Source organism: Ostrinia nubilalis, chromosome 5 (assembly GCF_963855985.1).
Source record: "Ostrinia nubilalis chromosome 5, ilOstNubi1.1, whole genome shotgun sequence".
Classification (NCBI taxonomy): Eukaryota; Metazoa; Arthropoda; class Insecta; order Lepidoptera; family Crambidae; genus Ostrinia; species Ostrinia nubilalis.
This window is the reverse complement of record NC_087092.1, coordinates 8217649-8236979: the sequence shown is the minus strand read 5'-3', so window position 1 is coordinate 8236979 and position 19331 is coordinate 8217649. Positions and strand designations below refer to the sequence as shown.

At 34.8% G+C, this 19331-nt stretch overlaps 2 protein-coding genes across 2 annotated transcripts in view; one reads left to right on the top strand and one right to left on the bottom strand.

Moving 5' to 3' along the window:
- Positions 1 to 1299: 1299 nt before the first annotated feature.
- Positions 1300 to 9710, bottom strand: LOC135071798 (ribosomal protein S6 kinase beta-1). Its single transcript, XM_063965626.1, has 10 exons — positions 9347 to 9710; positions 9104 to 9144; positions 8758 to 9019; positions 8514 to 8647; positions 7544 to 7735; positions 7329 to 7419; positions 6967 to 7209; positions 5911 to 6018; positions 4200 to 4369; positions 1300 to 3487 (listed from the first exon to the last, which is right to left on the bottom strand). The coding sequence occupies exons 1-10, from the start codon at positions 9443 to 9445 to the stop codon at positions 3451 to 3453; spliced, it is 1377 nt and encodes a 458-aa protein (XP_063821696.1). The 5' UTR covers positions 9446 to 9710; the 3' UTR covers positions 1300 to 3450.
- Positions 9711 to 9876: 166 nt separating this feature from the next.
- The window catches only part of LOC135071795 (phosphatase and actin regulator 4), a 58051-nt gene continuing 48596 nt past the window's right edge, over positions 9877 to 19331 (top strand). The window contains exons 1-2 of the mRNA XM_063965622.1: positions 9877 to 10153; positions 17342 to 17443. Coding sequence (XP_063821692.1) covers positions 10063 to 10153; positions 17342 to 17443 — 193 coding nt within the window. The 5' untranslated portion in view covers positions 9877 to 10062. The remainder of the gene's footprint in view (positions 10154 to 17341; positions 17444 to 19331) is intronic.

The following is a 19331-nucleotide window of genomic DNA, read 5'->3' as shown; positions in this document are numbered from 1 at the left end:
CATGCGTTCCAGAAATCTCCCGCACGCCGCATGCGGACCCTATCGACTAGTGAAATTGCGCCATTAGGTTGGCAGGCACTAAATAAGTAGGTGGCGCGATGGCGTTTATATTCCTACCTATCTGGCCCCCTTCGGTTGTTGTCGTATGATCAATGGCATCTTCTCTTGGGTTGCGCAACTAGACAACACAAGCAGAGTATTTTGTATTCACAAACATTACTATGAGGTCTCACTGCGCGTGAACGTACAGGCACAGGATCTCAAAAACCTTTATTCATAGACAATACTTGAGTGGCGGAGTCACACACACGAAAGAGCTCTATTCAACGCTGTGCGTTCGACTTCGCATAGCGTTGCTGCATCACACAAGCAAGCATCGTTTATGAATGCGGGTAACGGGTATAAGCTCTCAGCGCTGACGTCTAACTGATATTGTGCTTTCTCTTCTGTCTCGCTTGCAGACATTTAACAAGAGCGAGGTAGCTAGCTAGTGTATTCAATATTTGAACTGAAGAGTGAAATGTGTTATTTGTGTTTGTTAATTTGTTTAGGTATAATAAATTACATCACTGAGTAACGTGTTAGCCTAAACTTTCGTTGTCATGTACTATCGCGAACAGTGTTAACTGCCCATTAAAAGTCACGTCATCTCGTTCTATCGCAAAGAATCGCCATTTGATTAGAGCGAGAGCAAAAACGGAAATGGATTAGTTAACAGTGTGGGCGTGTGTACACACAGTACACACCGCCAGTGTTAACTAGGTATCCATTTCCGTTTTTGCTCTCGCTGTCATCAAATGGTGATTATTTCTTTGCCATAGAACGAGACGACCATGCTAATAACTCTTTTATGCTCTTTGGTACACTCCATACTCAGTACACGCAGTTTGTCGCAGATGGCGCCAGCAGCGGTCCAAATATGTAGCTTCGGGAATCTTTGAGACAATGACCATGTTAGGCTATAGATAGATATTTATGATGATTTACCTACTTGCGAGAACAAATCGCATACACATCTTACTAAACGAGTAAATAGTGCAACTCAGTATGTCTTTACAGGAACGGCTATATAGTAATCATATCAATTGACTCCAAATGGTTTGTGCAATATTACACGGTACCGCCAGTTCTGTTACTTGAACTTGGCTGGACACGCTACCTCGTTTTTGCAACCTAGCCGCGCAACCATATTTTCATGATATTAAGGCGGGATTCGAACCCGCACAGGACTGGAGAGCTGGAATTCCAGTAAAGAAAACACTGTAAGAATTAATATGATAATAAATAAAACACATGATGTACAAAATAAAAAATGACCTTTTAATTCAATTCATGAAGCATGGTAACAAGGTATATTGTAAATTATTACTTTGTCATACAGTCGGGGTTAGAACATTTTATTACAGTGATTAATTCCTACTAAAAGATTAGACTAAACGGTAACTTGTATAAAATGTACAATCTTTATTAATAATATATTGTATAAAACAGTACCATTATCATTACCGACAGTACAGGGGCATCTTTTGTAGTTGAATTCATAATCAGTGTAAAATCAACTATTTTGAGAATTGCCATAGGCCTGAAAATAAGAGTTTTCAGTCATTTTTGTCGTGATATGACAACTATGATTTAAAATAATGCAAAATACGTAATTTAATTTTGACAATCAGTTTAAATAATATTAAATTAAAACTATTACTTAACTATAATGTAATTTCACTAATAGACATAACTATTCATATAATAATGCGAAAATAAAATGTATGATTGATTGAAGACGTAAATAAGCCTGTCTTACCATAATTACATTAGCTGTTAGTCGAACACAATTAATTAAAAGCCATCACTGTGTCGGTTTTACGCAGACGATCTTATTGTAAGTACTCATAGGTTTCTGACATGCATATCAGATTTTCATGGTGTCTTTATTCTTACAAAATTAAATGAAGTGCTCAATAACAAATACATTAAAAGGTTTTGCAAGTTTGAAATGTTCAGTCAGAAAGTTCAGATAACGCCAGATTTTGTAAATTGGAGAAAGTAAATAGGCAAGTTAGTAGAAACAAATAGCATAATTTATAAAGATCCTGCAATCTTTTGTTTGTGTAGTAAGTAACAACCATACAGATTACCATCACATAAACTCGTAAAAATAAATTAGAAAATCTATAAAAAGGGCACAACAAAACAGACTATTATTGGAAGGTATCTTTACTTATCATTTTCTAGTACCACCGTTTACTCTTCAATCCGATTCGCTGCATTCGAATCAGAAATGTGACATTTGGGGTATTCGGCAACAATGTTACCTATTGCTTTGTATTATGGATTGCTGATACATCTATTATGCCGTATAATAGATTATCAGCAATCCATACAATTTATACGTCACTTTTCCAATACTCATGAGCCCAATCGCGCTCGAAAGTCCTGGCTATTCTCACTCATATGTAAGTTATCAATTAACATGACCAATTATTCCTGAGGAACACCATATTACATTTTTATTTTGTACCTGTATATTATTTAGAACATAATTATAAATATGTATATAATTATTTATTATGTTAATATAGTTTATTCACACTACAGGACAATTCTATTTACCTATATTGTAATCCACATTATCTTCTTTATAATCTTACCATGACTTATAATTCATATTATTATCAAGTTAATTCAATTTCTAATATACGGCAGTTTCCTTTTCATTCAGCCACTTTTTATAAACACTAAATTTTGAGTACGTAGTATTTATTCCACACAAAATAAAAAATAGCCATAATTGATGATTACACAAATAATATCGAAATATCCACTATAAGCCAAGTTGCAGATACACCAAAAAATAAATTAGACTAAAAAGTTATGCAATAATGAATAATTTTATGGTGTATCTGAAACAATAAGAACGGCTGGATCATTATTTGGTGCGTTTATTGAATATTTACACTTGTCCACTGTTTGACACAAAGGATACTTTTTGCTTAGTTCTCGAGGCAAGGGAATATAAAAAAACTTTTTTATGGGAATGAACCCATAGTTTGGTGGTCAGTAGTCGTAGCCTTGCTCATCACATGATATCACATATTACGACACGATATAGCCCGACGGATTAGCTTAGCAAGTTGAAGTGGCAATGGGCAGGGCACATAGTACGCAGAACTAACGGCCGATGGGGCAGCAAAATTCTGGGGGCTTAGTGTGAGTTTACGTCAAACGTCTTCACTAGTGACTGCGCCCCTAGCGGAAACTTTCAAGAACTAAAATTTTAATTTTTTTTTAGCGCGCGAAGTTTGATGTAAACTCACACTCACCCCTCTGAAGTAGAGGCTACGTACCAGAAACCGCAGCGTGGGACGTCCACCCACAAGGTGGACCGACGACCTCGTAAAGATAGCAGGAAGACGCTGGATGCAGGCCGCTACCAACCGGGCGATGTGGAAATCATTGGAACCTATGTCCAGCAGTGGATGTCCTGTGGCTGAAATGATGATGAAGATGATGATGAGATGATGATGACACATATGTTATTCTCTGTCAATGTGTGTGGAATCCTCACGTCGCCCACACAATATTTTGATGCATTCATGATGGCTGTGTGCCATAGGTTATAGGTTTAAATGTTTTTACTGTGGTCTTATGCATTTCTGAAGTACATAACGGCTGTTTCTTTGAACGGGAGAAAACTTGATCAGATCAGAGTCCATTAAACATAGTAAATGGACATTTATTAGAACATAACATGGACAGCAATTATTGGGAAAGGAATCGCAAAAAATAATATCATTTTGTGATATAGGCATGATCATGTATATTGCTTTCAGATTTGTCTTAAACAGTTTATACCGATAAAAAAACATTGATGTGTTTAAATACTTGTATGTACTATTCTGTTTTCTGAATATAACATTTGTTGAACATAATAATAATAATGTACAGAATGATGTACATTTAGTGATGTCGACATCGATGCCGTACGTATATGATGTCGCTCAAAGGTTGGTCGGTCTCCAAGCAAAAACCTATGTGCCAAACAAAACGTAGACATGCGTTCTAGCTTGTACTTGAGGTTTCAAATCGGGAGCATCAACATAAATTGCATAATTAATTCTGTATTTACATCGAAAAACTATGACCCAGTCAGTTCACGTCGGCGCCTTATTCTAGGTTTATGTTGTAGGTAGAGTACTCACTATATGATGGGTAGCCCCTGGACCTCCATGAGGTCCTCCTGCTGGTGGGAGTGCGAGGCGGGCGCGGCGAAGTGGTGGTGGTGCGGGCGCGGGCGCCGCGGCGAGCGCGCCGTGATCACGCGCGGCTTGTGGATCTCGTCCATGACGGACGGCGCCACGTACGTGAAGCCCTGCGGAGGATTACAATTTTTTTATGGTTTAGAAAGAAAGAAAGATACATTTATTACAATGGACATCACACAAATACATGACAGTGGCACAATAATGGAAGAAAAAATAAAATAAAAACAAGAGTAAACTGAGCAGTGCCACCCATTCACCAACAAGATGCCCATTGCAACGGGACCTTAAGATATTTATTTTCTCAAATGTTTCCACTCACAGAGAAAATACAATTTAACAAAAATATTAATTACGTAAACGCGCGAACACAAGTGGGTACATATAAAAACATTCACACGCCGAACATTCAACTGCTGATCGAGTTCGACGCAGGCGCTAAGGCCGCGGATACATTAACTCATTTACGCAACAAAATTAATTCAACTTAATTTTTTTTGTGTTGAAATGAAAAATATTTTACGTAACCTAGGTATAGATGACTTACACTGAACTGTCCCACCAAATCATTGACAGGGGGCGCCACCATCGTTCAACTGGAAACCATGTTTCCAACATGGCAAAAATCGGAACCAGCGATCCGGTATTGACGGTGGCGCCCGCGCCCCCCTGTCAATGTCACAGATGGGACAGTTCATTGCATTGGGTTTATAGACCGAGATTTGGCAGTTATGAACGTCAATATTCCATAATCATAATAAATAATAGCCCATAGAGGGCTCTTTTAGATGTTAAATTGCTTCTAATGCTTCAACGCTTACCAGTTGGCGCCACTGTCTTAGAGTAGGCGCACATCGTTGATTTTTCGTCGGCCGATAGTTTAGTCGGACAGTTGATCAGTATGGGCATGTATGGGAGTGCGCACACTACGCCGATTCGATTTGGCCGATTCTTCATACAATTTAAAATCGGGCACAACTATCGGCCAACTAAAAATCAACGGTGTGCGCCTACTCTTAGCTACTAGCGAGCGAGTGACAGAAGAATCTTACTCTACAGTGCCACCGAATGGCGAGGGCAAATAAGATAATTGTCACTGCTGTAATGGAGCGGTGCAGGAGAGTATATTTGTTATGTCACATGTCCCGCAGCAATCCACTATCCATAAACCTAATCATAATGAGCGCTCTAACTAAAAATCATTTAGTCTTTAATGTCCGTATTCACAAACGATGCTTGCTTCAGTGAAGCAGCAAATCGAACGCACAGCGTTGAATAGAGCTGTGATTGGTTCGTGAGTCACCCTGTGTGTCCACGCGCACTGTGAGACTTCCTAATAATGTTTGTGAATACGGGCGTAAGTCTTCAACTGCTGAGAAACTAGACACAATAAAAGTCTATTTTTGAAGCTCGTCCAATATGTTAATGATAAAACAAATACAAAAGTGTCACTTTGAGCAGTCTAACACAAGTATGATAATAATTATGTAAGTATTATGATTTTTTTTGCTCTGCTAGTGATGTACGAAGGTTTTGATCTGTAATTGCGTAGCTAATGACGTCACGCTCACGTCAGTCAAAGATCTTTAAATATTCCATATAATTTTCATTGGCGTTATGTTTCGTAAAGTTCATTCTGACAAAAAATTACCTGAAACATTAAGTTGGCACTTTCGCTAAGGGTAGATTCATCAGGAGAATCAATGGGCGTTTGTAGGGTAAATCGCGTGTCGAACTGAGAGACGTCGTCCTCACTGGTCTGAAAAATAACAGTTCTCCATTAAATTGATTAATATTTATTTTATTGATAAAGGTATACCAACAGTATGTCACAACACAACACAAGCATTAAGTTGCTTACTTTGGGGCAAGCTGGCTAGATTTTATTTATTATTATTTATTAGTAGGGTAAACCGACAGTCATTGGACGCTGCCAGTTATTAGACAAAACAACCCTTGAATTTTCTTAAAATGAATATTCCTTCAAAAAAACGCCCTTTATCTCCATCAGTCGGAAGCTCTCAGTTGTTGAAATAGAAATGCTATTTTTAATTCAGTAAATAACTGTCCAATAACTTTCTTAAGTGTCCTCGCACCTGTGTAATCACACCTCGTGTTAAGTTAGATGCAGTCTAGGATGGTATAATTGATAATATTATTATGGCTGCAGGAAATCAACTTAAATATAACTGCATTATATCACTAGTTGTATCTGCAATATATTAACGATCACAATGATAATGAAAGAATTGATGGCCACATTTAGAAAAATTGTTTTCTATTACATCATTTGACTATTATTTATAGTAGATAAAATGTTATTAACCGTGACTATAAATAAATAAAAAATCTCAAGATTCCAGTTCAACTATATTGTAATTAGGACTGTAAATATCACCAATATTGATAATTTCAACAAGTACATTATTTAAGTCTTATCACTTTTATAAAACAAACTACATTAAGTATCATCAAGGGTATTGATTAAGATAATAATGAATCTGAGAAGTTTAACTTTATTGTGGATTTTTATCTCATACCAAAAGAAACTGATCATTGTTATGATTTATACATTCTAGACATTTTATCCTTTTCTTTCTAATTTATTGTAAAAAATGAACCTGTTTTCTCTTTTGACAATAATTTAGGTATGATTTAATTAATTTGTTTTAATATAGAGCTTGAGTACCGAGTATTTGTAGCTTACCAGTCTAGGTTTAATTGGAGGTTCCAGTCTTCGATTGAACACATCGTCCCAGTGCACATGCTTGAAGAAAGCATGGCCTCGGACAGCGGCTGCCCCAGCTGCACCCAAGCGTTGTGTCTCAGAACGCTTCATCAAACGCCTTATCAAGTCCCGGGCATCTTGTGTAAGGTAGCCCGGCAACATTAATTTAGCCTTCAATATTTTTTCTATTGTTTTGGTACGATTGTCTCCCGTAAATGGCGGCTGAAATTTTGAAAAAAAAAACCTTATATTTGTGTTGAATATAACTTTTTTAACAGATGGCGCTGCTTGCATATAAAACTGGGGTGCCGTAACGATTTTGAAAATGAAAATGTATTTACCTGACCAATAAGCATGTCATACATCAAGGCACCTAAGCTCCACCAATCTACAGCTTTTCCATGTCCATTTCGTGTCAAAATTTCTGGTGCCCTGAATAATTATTTAAAGTTTAATTAGAAGTTACATATTGATAATTTAACAACTAAAATTTAGTACTTTTTCTAAGTGAATTTCATAATAATTTTGCTAAAACTTAAAAAGGATTAACACTTACATATATTCAATTGTGCCACAAAAAGTGTGTGTAACAATTCCCTCTTGAATATGTTCCTTGCATAAGCCAAAATCTGTCAGTTTCACATGTCCTTGAGCATCCAAAAGTACATTCTCTGGTTTCAGGTCTCGATAAATAATCCCCAGACTGTGTAAATGTTCTAGAGCCAAGATGATTTCTGATAAATAAAAGCTAAAAACAGAAAAATATCTTCAGAAAAATGCTTGATAAAAATACAATGTGTTAAGTAAATAAAGTGGTCATTTTTAATTACAGTAAAATTATATTCCAGTTAGTGGTACTTAAAAACGATTATACACCAAGATATGAATTCAGCAGTCTGAGGTTGTTAAGAATTGCAAATGTCTAGCTGACTCAAATGAATATTATATGGACTGATTCATTATCACATAATTTAGAAATTAACAAAATCTGCAGATTGTGTACATGAGATTCAATAGTTACTAAACCAATAATTTCTTATTTGTATAAATCTCAAAGAAACATAAAGGTAAACAAGAATTTGAAAGGATGTCATTGACATTGACCTTAAGGGCATTACTCTTAAAAGGTCAAGGTCATTGAATGTTTAACATTCTGATCTTAATATTTATACAAATTTAGGTCAATGTTAATAATCCTAGCAGCAACCATCACATTCAAAAGTTATTAATTAAATAAGAAATAAAATCCCACACTAGACTATTGATAATTTTTAGGCATAACATAAATCAAACTTTTTTACTTTTGCAATCCCTCTATGAATAGGACTATTGATTAAATACAAAAGGTTAAGGTCAATTACCCTAGCCCTAGCTGTCAAGACAAAAGTCAGTGACCCTTGATCCTTTTCTACCTGGCAGGTGGTTGAGTATATTATGGTTTATATCCATTGTTTGGTAATTTTTCATAGATAACTGAGAAATAATTTATAGATAATGCAAAAATAAACCTTAATTTTAATACCTACCATGCTGTGTCCTCTAGAAATATGCCTTCACGCTCCAAATGCATGAACAATTCCCCTCCGCTTAAATACTCTAGGATTAAGTATAATTTACCACCTGTTTGAAAAGCATACACTAATTCCACTATGAATGGATGCTGGAAAATAAAAATAAACAAAATTTTAGGCACTGTTTATTGAATAAAATAAATTCCAAGAATTTTTCTTCGTTTGTTTTTTATTCTTTAATTCGTAAATAAAAAAGTACCTTGACAGCTTCCAAAATATTTCTTTCTGCTTTAGTGTGTGCTGTATCTTTTTGATTGCGCACTATAGATGCTTTTTTAAGTACTTTCATAGCAAAATGGGAACCGGCATCAGGCCCAGTAATTTTTCGCACTTGAAAGACCTTTCCATAGCCGCCCTTGCCTAAAACCTTTCGAAGCTCAAAATCTTGTGGCCCAAGGCGCTTGCATTGTCCGGGATTTACAGTATCTTCAGACAGTTGGATAGTTTCTGACCCTTCAGCTCTACAATAAAATCATAAATAGTACTGATTGTGCAGGTAGACATATAAATACAAATTTAAATGTTTAAAATACCATGTTACTTACTCAACAATACTGTTTACATGTAACTCAGGATCATAGTCCACCTGCGGTCAAAATGTATCAATTACAATTCAAATATTTAGAAACTGGTGCTAAATACATTTTGATTTTTAGTTCATTGGTTATACGCGTTATGAGCACAAATAAACTCGAAGGAAAGATCCTTGAGCATTGGGTCAATCTTTAGTTGTTAGGTTAGGCAATATCTTAACAACAATTTGCATGGAGCATGGTGATCATAAATACCTCATCAACTTCAATGATATCGTCGTCGTCTGAATCTCCAACAGTAACCGTATCTACATCTAAATCAAAATCAAAAACACCTGCCATATACGATGACATTTCAAGACATCAGCAAGTGCACTATTTTTTTGACACAAAAAATAATGTAAAACGGATCCTTTGCACAGGTATTAAACTGAATTTTGATAAAAAATACTGCGTCAATTAAGATAAATTAATTAACACGCTCTGAAAATATTTTAAAGTAACTTCTGTCACCCAACAATAATAGAAAAGTGAATAGATTTCCGTAATCGTATGAATGAACGAAACAAAATTCAATCAAGCGGATTCCCGTGGCTGGCTCGTGCCGTGCCGTGGTATTTTTTCCATTCAAATAGAATGAATGAACGAATGAAAAAATAACGGAATCACGCTGGTTCCGGTTTCTATTGTCTATGATTAAGTGTTAATGTTGCCAGGTTAGAAAATAGATGTTCAGAGAATTACTGGCAAAATCATTGTGTCTCATATCTAAAAATAAACTTCAACAAATAAAAAAAAGTACGTTGGGGGTGTAAACATGTTTTATCAAATTAATAATTTAGTGCTCTAAAAATGACTTTTTTCGTTAAGTTTTTGAGCTTTAAACGTTTCTAAAAAGCTAACTTGAAGTGATATTATCCATAACATGTGATAGTTTCAAAATCAAGTATATTTTTCTACAAAATCTTTCAATGGCTAGTGACAGCGATAAAAGTTCGAGTAATCATAACTTAGATGGTTCTCTGAGAAATACTAAGAACCAAGGAACTACTGGAAATATTGGTAAGTTATTACCTTATCTCAGTGCCGTTTTAACTTCTCAATTTTCGCCAAAGTTTTGATACACGATGCTTTTTTATAACCTTGTGGTTTTGCTGGGACTGTAAGTATACAAATAAATTCCATAGTAAATCGTGTAGGTATAATGTTTGTTTTTGTTTGGAATTTAACAAACTTATAAAAATTTTCTTTACCTAAATGTGCGTAAAGTTAAAAACTAAAACAATCTTACTAACAAATGATTCATTCATTGATGTCTCTTCATTCATTAGACCTGTTCAAATCAAATTATTACAAATGTCCTAAATATTGTTAATGATGTACCTAAATATAATCTAACACCTCCAGTAAATAAAGTGAATGAATGACAAGCAATAATTAATAGGTAGGTAATAATTATGTTATCTTTTTTATTATAGAAATAGTAAATCTCACTAAGAGATCATCGTTTAATAATATTGTAAATGCAAACTAACCCCCTTACTAATAAAAAGTTACACAGTTGTTGATCAATGTTTTAAAATGACATTTCTATACTATACAGGGTGTTGATTTCAATACCCGCCATATTTAGGGAGTAGATTAAAGTAGCTTATTCTGATCACGAATCAGCAAAAAAACTGACTTCCAAATTTTTTATTATTATTTTTTAAATATCTACGATTTCCATAATCGCCCACTACAGTGCAGAATAGTCCCCCAACGCAAACGGCGCGCGGCGCTCACCCGGTGACCCGGGCAAGCGCTGCGCCCCCCGTCCCACGCCCCACTACCCGCGCTCGCCCATGAGTCAGTCAACTATCAGCCACAATCAGCTGTGAGTTCAAATACGACTACTGGACAGAGCTTAATCCAAATCTACCCTAAAAATGTAAGGAGTAAATTAGTTACTTACACCTTATCATGTTACGAGTTTATTTGTTGTTCTAAAAACTAATTAATTAAGTACTCTTTAATTAATAAAAAAACCTTTTACACGAATTTGCTTCCTTCCGCAAAATAATTTTTTTTACAGAACCTACATTATTATTATTTTTTAATTAAACCATGCTTTTATGTGTGTGATAAGCTTGTACCTACTTATCATTCAAAAGTACTGTAAACAGATGACAATAATGCTCTTTCATACAGGTTCGTTATTCCTTACATTTCCAGCTCTCTACCTTAATAACTTTTACGTCTTTACGATAGTAATTATTAAAATAAAACTTAACTTACTTATTACCGCAAACTGAACACCTAGAAATAACACACTGGCAAACTCTTGTTCCTTCACTTTCGATAGGAGATAAGACAAGATTTTGTTTTTAAACTCGATTGATTTCAGTGCCTAAACAAAATTTCATATCTTAAAAGAAAATTTCATATCTTTCATTTGGAGCGGTGACTTGTAATTGAATACAATAATACCACCGCCTCGCACGCGGCACGGACATCGGGCTCGCACGGAATAGGTACTTCCCCATCTTCGTGTTTCGGGCGTCATCGGGCGGCCGGCGCTCAATCGTGGATCATCGATTTTCTCTGTTCATCAGTCCGATTTTGCTATCCACGCAGAGAGGCCGCGCGCACGCTCCGCGAAATCTAGCTCGTATTTAGAATACCTAGTACTCAATCGCTATTTTCTTATTTCTTGCCTTGTAACTTCAACTTTTCTCTTCCTCTCTGCTTGATAACTGTTTTCTAGTACTTATTACTTCCTACTACCGTAATAACGTAATTTCATTTCTATCGGCGTTTAATTTAAATACCCTGAACGAATGTTAGTTAGGTTCAGGTTAGACTTCCATTCTTCATAACTTACATAAAATAATTCATCATCATGTTCGGGATTATTTTAAATGAATGTAATTTCATTACACGAAATAACTACCAAAATTTATTGATATTCTTATCGTTTTAATAATAACGATTAGTAATTAAAGATCTACAAATCATTTGCATTTGAGTGTTTTGAAAGCTTGCTTTAAGAGCATTAATGATAGGACAAATCTTTAGTTCACAAAGATTAAACAAAGTATTTTTCCCGCCGCTTTTACATTCTCATTCGTTGATAGACTTCCTGTACTAAACTGACGAAATTAAACTTTTCTGATGTTAAAAATTACGTAAAGTAGTTGAAAATGAAGAATAACGATAACTACCGATTCACGACGACATTCGATGGACGTATTTCATCGAATGCACTTTTCTAATTGCAAATTTGCGATTTTTGATTGTTTTCTCGTGCGGTTTTGAGTATTTAGTGTGTGAAAGTGTGATAGTGAGTGTAATAATAGTGAGTGAGTGTTAGGAAGATGCCAAACCATACGTACAGTGCTCGTGAGTACGTAAACATGGTTTACTGTTACGGGAGGGCACGTGGAAACGCATCTGAAGTCGCATCGGTGAGTAGGTACCTATACTCTGATTTTTAATTCGACGGAATTTTGACATTTCAGAAGTGTTGCCAACATTGAAACATTCCCATTATGAATGGAGAGTATTTTCACAAATTAAAAAATAACCCTTTCTTGAATTCAAGGTTTCACTTGAAAAACTAGGGCTTAAAAATGTACTGATCATTTCAAAATGGTTATTTGAATTTTTATTATCATATTATTGAAGTAACAAAAAAAATTGGGAAATTATTTTTCTATTACTGGACTCCCTGGTCAATAATCCATGGGTTACAAACCTTTTTTATGAAAATCCTTTTATTAATAAAATCTTAGCTTCATAAAATAACCAATTTAACAAGATGCCAATTTTATAATCCAAGTTGATTATGATGACGATAATGATGATTGATGATCAATACATATTTTCGTTTATGATAATATGTTGTTTTACTGTGTTAAAAACACGTTTTTTTCTATTTAATCTCTAAAATGTACATAATGATTAGTGTACATTGAATTCACAAAACAAACAATAGTTCATTCTTGTAAGTTGTACTTGATGAAATTTCATTTCATATTATTTATTAATAATTCAAAGCAAAAAAGGCTGATTACATCTGAATTGTCAAAAAATGACAGCTGTCAGAATTCCGTCGAATTAAAAATCGGACTTTAGTTCTAAACTTAAAGGAATGTGTTTTTTTTAATGTAGGGAGTAAATAATCTGGTAATTTTGTGTACAAAATACTCCCGCGATTGCGGTAGGTAGTGGCGGAAAGCGCGTAGGTACGCTCCAATACACACACACACACACACACACACACACACACACACACACACACACACACATAGGAAACAGCAAACTAATTTAAAACGAACTTTAACTTTAGTTAGTCAAACAAAAATACCTATTTACACTACCTATTTTACGTGGCTTCCTTCAGTAGACTATCAGACATGATAAACGAGCGATCCGCGTAGCTCGATGGGTGCCGCAGTTGAAACGTATTGCAGTATTACGAGCCACAGTACAGTTGATGTCGCACGGAAAATATTCGCTAAAAATTCTACTTTAGTTTGTAATTTTTTTTTTGGTGGATAATGCGTTTATATAAGTCATAATAGATCACCTAAATAAATATGGCGAGGATTGAAATCAACACCCTGTATTAAACATCACTTTAAAACACTGATCACCGAGCGTGTAAGTTTTATTAGTAAGGGGGTAATTGTTTACAGGGCAAATAAGTATGATGAGAATTTTGCCTTGTTATGAATGTTATGTTATATGGGTTTAAATGTATCTTATTATTTCTAGTTTACTATGGCAGTAAGTAATGACAGGCAAAACATACCCACATTTTGAAATAATTTTGTTTCAATGTATTAGGTATAGAATTTCTTGTAAATCCACTTCACTTAGTTTGAAATAGCTATGCTGTCTCTAATTAGATAAAACTAACTTAATGTAAGTTTGTCAAGCAACACCTGGAATATTACACTCAACTTTCATATCATATTACATATAAATACTATGTTATGGCAATGTTCATCGACATTATTCAAATTCACTTAGCATTCTAAATGCACTTTAATTTAGACCATCTAATTGTTCATGACAGGATGAAAAAAGCAAGTATTTAAGCATGTTTATATCCATTGTTCAGTACTCATTGCACAAGCTTTGCTTAGTTTGGGACTAGAGGCGCACTGTTCAAAGATATTTATTTATTATTATTTATTTATAGGTAAGTACATATTCAGATTATTTAATAATACTGCATTAAGCATAATATTTTAATTATTAACTTGTAATACAAGTAGAACTACTTTTTTTAGCTATATATAGATATTTTGGATATATTTAATATCCAAAATGTCTAATTAAAACTAAAATATATTTCTTCAATCCATTTTTTCCCTCATTATCTGTAATTAAAGACAATTTTTATTGTTTTGGTTTGAGCTACTTTAAAATTAACAAATATAATAGTGCTCTATTTTATTCTAATTTAAACATATTATAGATGCATATAAATTGGTATGACTTAAAAAATTAACATTAGAAAAATTATTTAAGTCTCAAAGAATTTATTTTTATTAGTAGTGGAACAGTAGTGGAGCCTCAGATCATAGAAGGGGATCTCTTTCTATGATCTGAGAGTGGAGCCAACCATATTAAATTTTGCATTTTTTTTTTTTATATTGCAAAAATACGTATTTAAGACGACTGCCGAGACGCCTATATGAGCCAGTCAGAGCGCCTACGCGCCTGTCTGGGTCTAGACAAAATGCACTTTTTGATCGTATCGAAAATCGAATCCGTCAAAACTCCATACAAAAACCGAAAACCGGCCAAGTGCGAGTCGGACTCGCGCACCGAGGGTTCCGTACCATTGATTTATCAAATTAAAATTATTAATTTTTATTTAAGTTATTAGTATGAAAGATTACGCGGTAATAAGCGGTTTACGATTTACGAGGTATTAAAAAATAACTACTTACTAGATCTCGTTCAAAACAATTTTCGTTGGTAATTTTTATAGTATTGTACATTATGTGTTTTTTAGATTTTTCATTTTCTTATTTTAGAAGTTAGAGGGGGGGGGGGGGGGGGGGACCAACTTTTTTCCACTTTGGAAGCGTCTGTCACGCAAACTATTCGGTTTAGAAAAAAATGTTTTAGAAACCTCGATATCATTTTTGAAGACCTATCCATAGATACCCCACACGTATGTGTTTGATGAAAAAAAATGATGATTTTTTGAGTTTCAGTTCTAAGTATGGGGAGCCCCCAATATTTATTATTATTTTTTTATTTTTGCATCAAAATCTTAATGCGGTTCACCGAATACATCTACCTACCAAGTTTCAACAGTATAGCTCTTATAGTTTCGGAAAAAAATGGCTGTGACATACGGACGGACAGACAGACAGACATGACGAATCTGATAAGGGTTCCGTTTTTTGCCATTTGTCTACGGAACCCTAAAAAAAAATTTTCGACCACTTTTCGATTGGTTTGCGATTATAATGTGCACTTTGTCTAGTCTAGACCTACCTACTGGTTCTAATTGTATGCCAGAAGAACAGGAATATGTATGGAAACAGAATCAATTATTTTTATCTATTACAACAAAGGATTGCACAGATAAAACTCGCTTATTATTGGTAGAGTTTTAGGGGCTCCATATAAAGATGGAATGCAATAGAAATACTTTAGTGAGACGAATAATAAATTATAATTTTCGGAAATTTTCAGTCATAAGGTCATGGTCAGTAAAAGATAAATGTATGCCTTCTCCACATTGTAATTGCTCAAAGACTTATTGAAAATTTGTTTCACGTAATTGTTGAACGAATGAAATGCAAATGTCATTTACGTCAATCAACCATTTTGACACAACAAACAAAACAAACACTCGTCAAAACAACATGGTATTTTAATTCAGTAACCTACTGTTTTTATTGCTGTAAAGCTGCAGCTTCTACAAAGTTATAAATCAAAATGGATATTATAAAATATATTGCTCCTGAAGAAGAGTTTTCCGAGTCTCCTATGACGGACATAATCGTGAAGAGAGTGATTTCACAAAGCTCCGGTGATTCTATTGAAATGAACATTTTGTGTACTGTAATTATCTTATTATTAATAGAAGAAGGTTTTTTACTTATAGATCAAGAAAGTGAAGTGATTGATATACAACAGTTTGACCTTGAACAATTAAAGAAATGGCAATCAAGTGATGGTACATTTCAATTAAATTTGGTCATGAGTGGTTTCAATGATATTCCACTGAAACTCCTCATCAGTCCTCTAGGTAAAGCAGTGCTATTGAATTTAGTGATTCAGGAATTGGATGCAGAAACATACACAACATGCTTAACTCTTGGATCATATGTGTATCCTACACCACAAAGTTCTACAAGCCCTACAGTGTATAATATCAGCAAATATCAGCTCTGTAACATACTTAAGGATCGGTTGACTTGTGCTGTAAAGAGTAGAATAATAAGCCTTCATGGGACTGCAAGTGCAAGTTTGATAGGATTGCCTGAAGAAGTTCTGATTAATATTGTCATGAAATTACCTATATCGGGTGTAATCAACGTTATTAAAACATGCAAGATACTACATGATGCCATAAATAAAGAGATTGTGTGGCGTGCTTTAGTAAAAAGAGACTTTGGTATCAATCAGTGTGATACTGATTCATGGAAAACCACATACAAGAATAAATATGCAGAAAGTGAAGAGGAAAAATTACATCAAATACGTATTATGCGTGCAGGCTCAATGCATGAATATATGGATTTTTCTGATTTTATGTCTTACATTGATAATCCACTGGACATTATTTACCATTTTGATTAAATGACTATTGACTTCATACATTTTTGTTATTTTGTATTTAATAATCCTACACTAAAATTTAAGTAAAGAAATAGCTTGTAATTGTGGATAAAGGACACAATTACACAAGGGAACACCCAGTATAATACTTTGGCATTATTAGAACTGTAAATTTTTACTGGATTAAAGTCAGTTGCCAACCCAGAGCTAAGTTAGTTTAGTCTTAAGCTGCTTTAAGTTTTTATATTTATGTGCAGACCACCACATGAACAATTTTCCCAGATATGTAACCTAACTTCGCTCTTGGTGCAGACCAAGATCAGTAACAGTACTGGCATAAGTTTTGGATTTAAATTATAACATATTTGTGAATGAAATATTTGATATTGCTATAATAGTATGTGCATTTTGTCTGAGCATAAATAGTTATTGTAAAACAAACAATATTTGACATAGGTGAAAGCGGCGAGAAAACAAATCTGGGTGTGTTTCCTGTGGGCAAAGGAGGCCGGCATTTATCGGTTCCATTTGATACTTCAACAGCTAACGGTGAATTGAGTGAGTATATTTTGATTGACAATAAAATTTACAAATAAAAGTATAATCTACTTATGAGAAGTATTTTTTAAGACTTTATGCTATTAACTGAGAAAAAACGTGATATTGTATCCACTGCCTTTAATTAACACAAAACTTTCTGAATATTGGGTTTGTGATTTTATTTTTATAAATATCTAGCTCTCTTATTTATTTGTATGGGCAGAGGAAGAGCTGTTGCTGAAGGATTTATACTACTTACTAAAAAAAATTGTTTTTTGTATAAATTGCAATGTATATGAATAAATTAAGATATTATTATTATTTTAAATATGCAGACATTTTTTTTAAACAAACAACGTGAAATAAAACGCACATGGATGGATTAAAAGAGTTTCTGAGTAATTAAATAAGTAGGTAGGTAAAATGACACGACTTTCGTGGGACACAATCCTAAATATCGCGTGGTTCCTACCATTTCGGTTTTTCGTCAGTAGGTATAGCAGCTTTTAAGGAAGATTATTGGAAAGTGGAGATTATGTTAATTAAAACGAGTTTCGCATTAAAACATCCTGAGCCATAAATATGGACAATATTATCCATGTTCTGTACCTACAAACGAAACCAAAGCCACTAAATATATAAGTCCCATAGACTTAATAATAGTGCATCGGAAATAACCTTTAAGAATTCAATATTAGTATAATAATTAGTGTTTTGTCTTACAGAAAGACTTGCTAACTAACTCTTGCAATCTGCATAAGTACTGCTTATTTTGATAGGTGCCTATTACAATATCAATGACGATTATTTCTTATTATTTTGTGCTATGTATATTAAATATCTTAGCTTTAAAATAATTTCATAGTTGGCCATAAACTATTAAATAAAACATTATCTTCTTTAAATACTAAAATATGCTCGTAACATTACAACATCGTATTGAATATACCTACCTACGTAGCAAAATGGATTGTGTTGAACAACCTTTCCGTATTATCATGGGGTGAATAGATAGATGTACGCTCGGGTAGGCGGGCGCCGGGCTCGGTAGCAGGGCGGGCGAGGGGTGCGCGAGATGCGCCGCGCAGCCTCCGCTCTCCGGATCTGTGGCGCCGCCATCGGCGAGTTGATGCGAGTCCCGGGAGGTGGACGCCACGCCGAGTGTATCTCGTAGATGTAGGCCCCGTGCCAAGTTTATGTGCTGATGGCCTGTAGGTGAGCGGCCGTGGAGGGCCATCGGGGGCCGCGCGACAGGCCGCCGTGGCGGTGCTACGGACCCATGCTTACCCACAGCCGATCCGACGGCGATTTCCCCATATACGCCAGAGGTGAGCGTGTACACTCAATCTGTGTTATTGTCGTTGTGTATTAGCGATTACTGGCATGTATTACTACATCCTTTTTATACCGTCTAACACGTAGATTTTTTTATGTTTCATTTTTAATTCCTGCGATTATCGCGTAACATCGTTTGCCATGGCAAACAACATGTAAATAAGCCCCATGAAAAGAGCTCTACGTTGGACAGATTAGCTGCCATGATTAAAGATCAAGCGTTTTCGGCGTCTGTTATACAGGAGGTATAGTTATATTATATGTTTCAGGATGTAACAGTTATTTTTACGTCTCTGAGACGTTTTTATCATATTTAATGTATGTCGTTATATTAATATGACTAACCACCAAGTGTAATTAAGCATAAACATAATTTTAGATAGAGTATACCTACTTAAACGAATTTTAAGCTTCATTGCATGCATTATCCGCTACATAGGTTTCAGGCATAAAAATGATGGTTCGCCTGTTTTCTAGGGCAATAGGCTCTATTAATAAATGAAGGCTACACGCTTAATCTCACAGCGGCCGCTTCATCCATTTAAAGTCAACTCTGCGCACTGTGATCATT

Coding starts and splice junctions, on each gene's coding strand:
- LOC135071798 (XM_063965626.1), bottom strand. CDS start 9,445: ATGTCATCGTATATGGCAGGTGTTTTTGATTTTGATTTAGATGTAGAT. Junction 8,648..8,757: donor ATATTTTGGAAGCTGTCAAG/GTACTTTTTTAT, acceptor TTTATTTTCCAG/CATCCATTCATAGTGGAATT. Junction 7,210..7,328: donor ATGACATGCTTATTGGTCAG/GTAAATACATTT, acceptor TCAAAATTTCAG/CCGCCATTTACGGGAGACAA.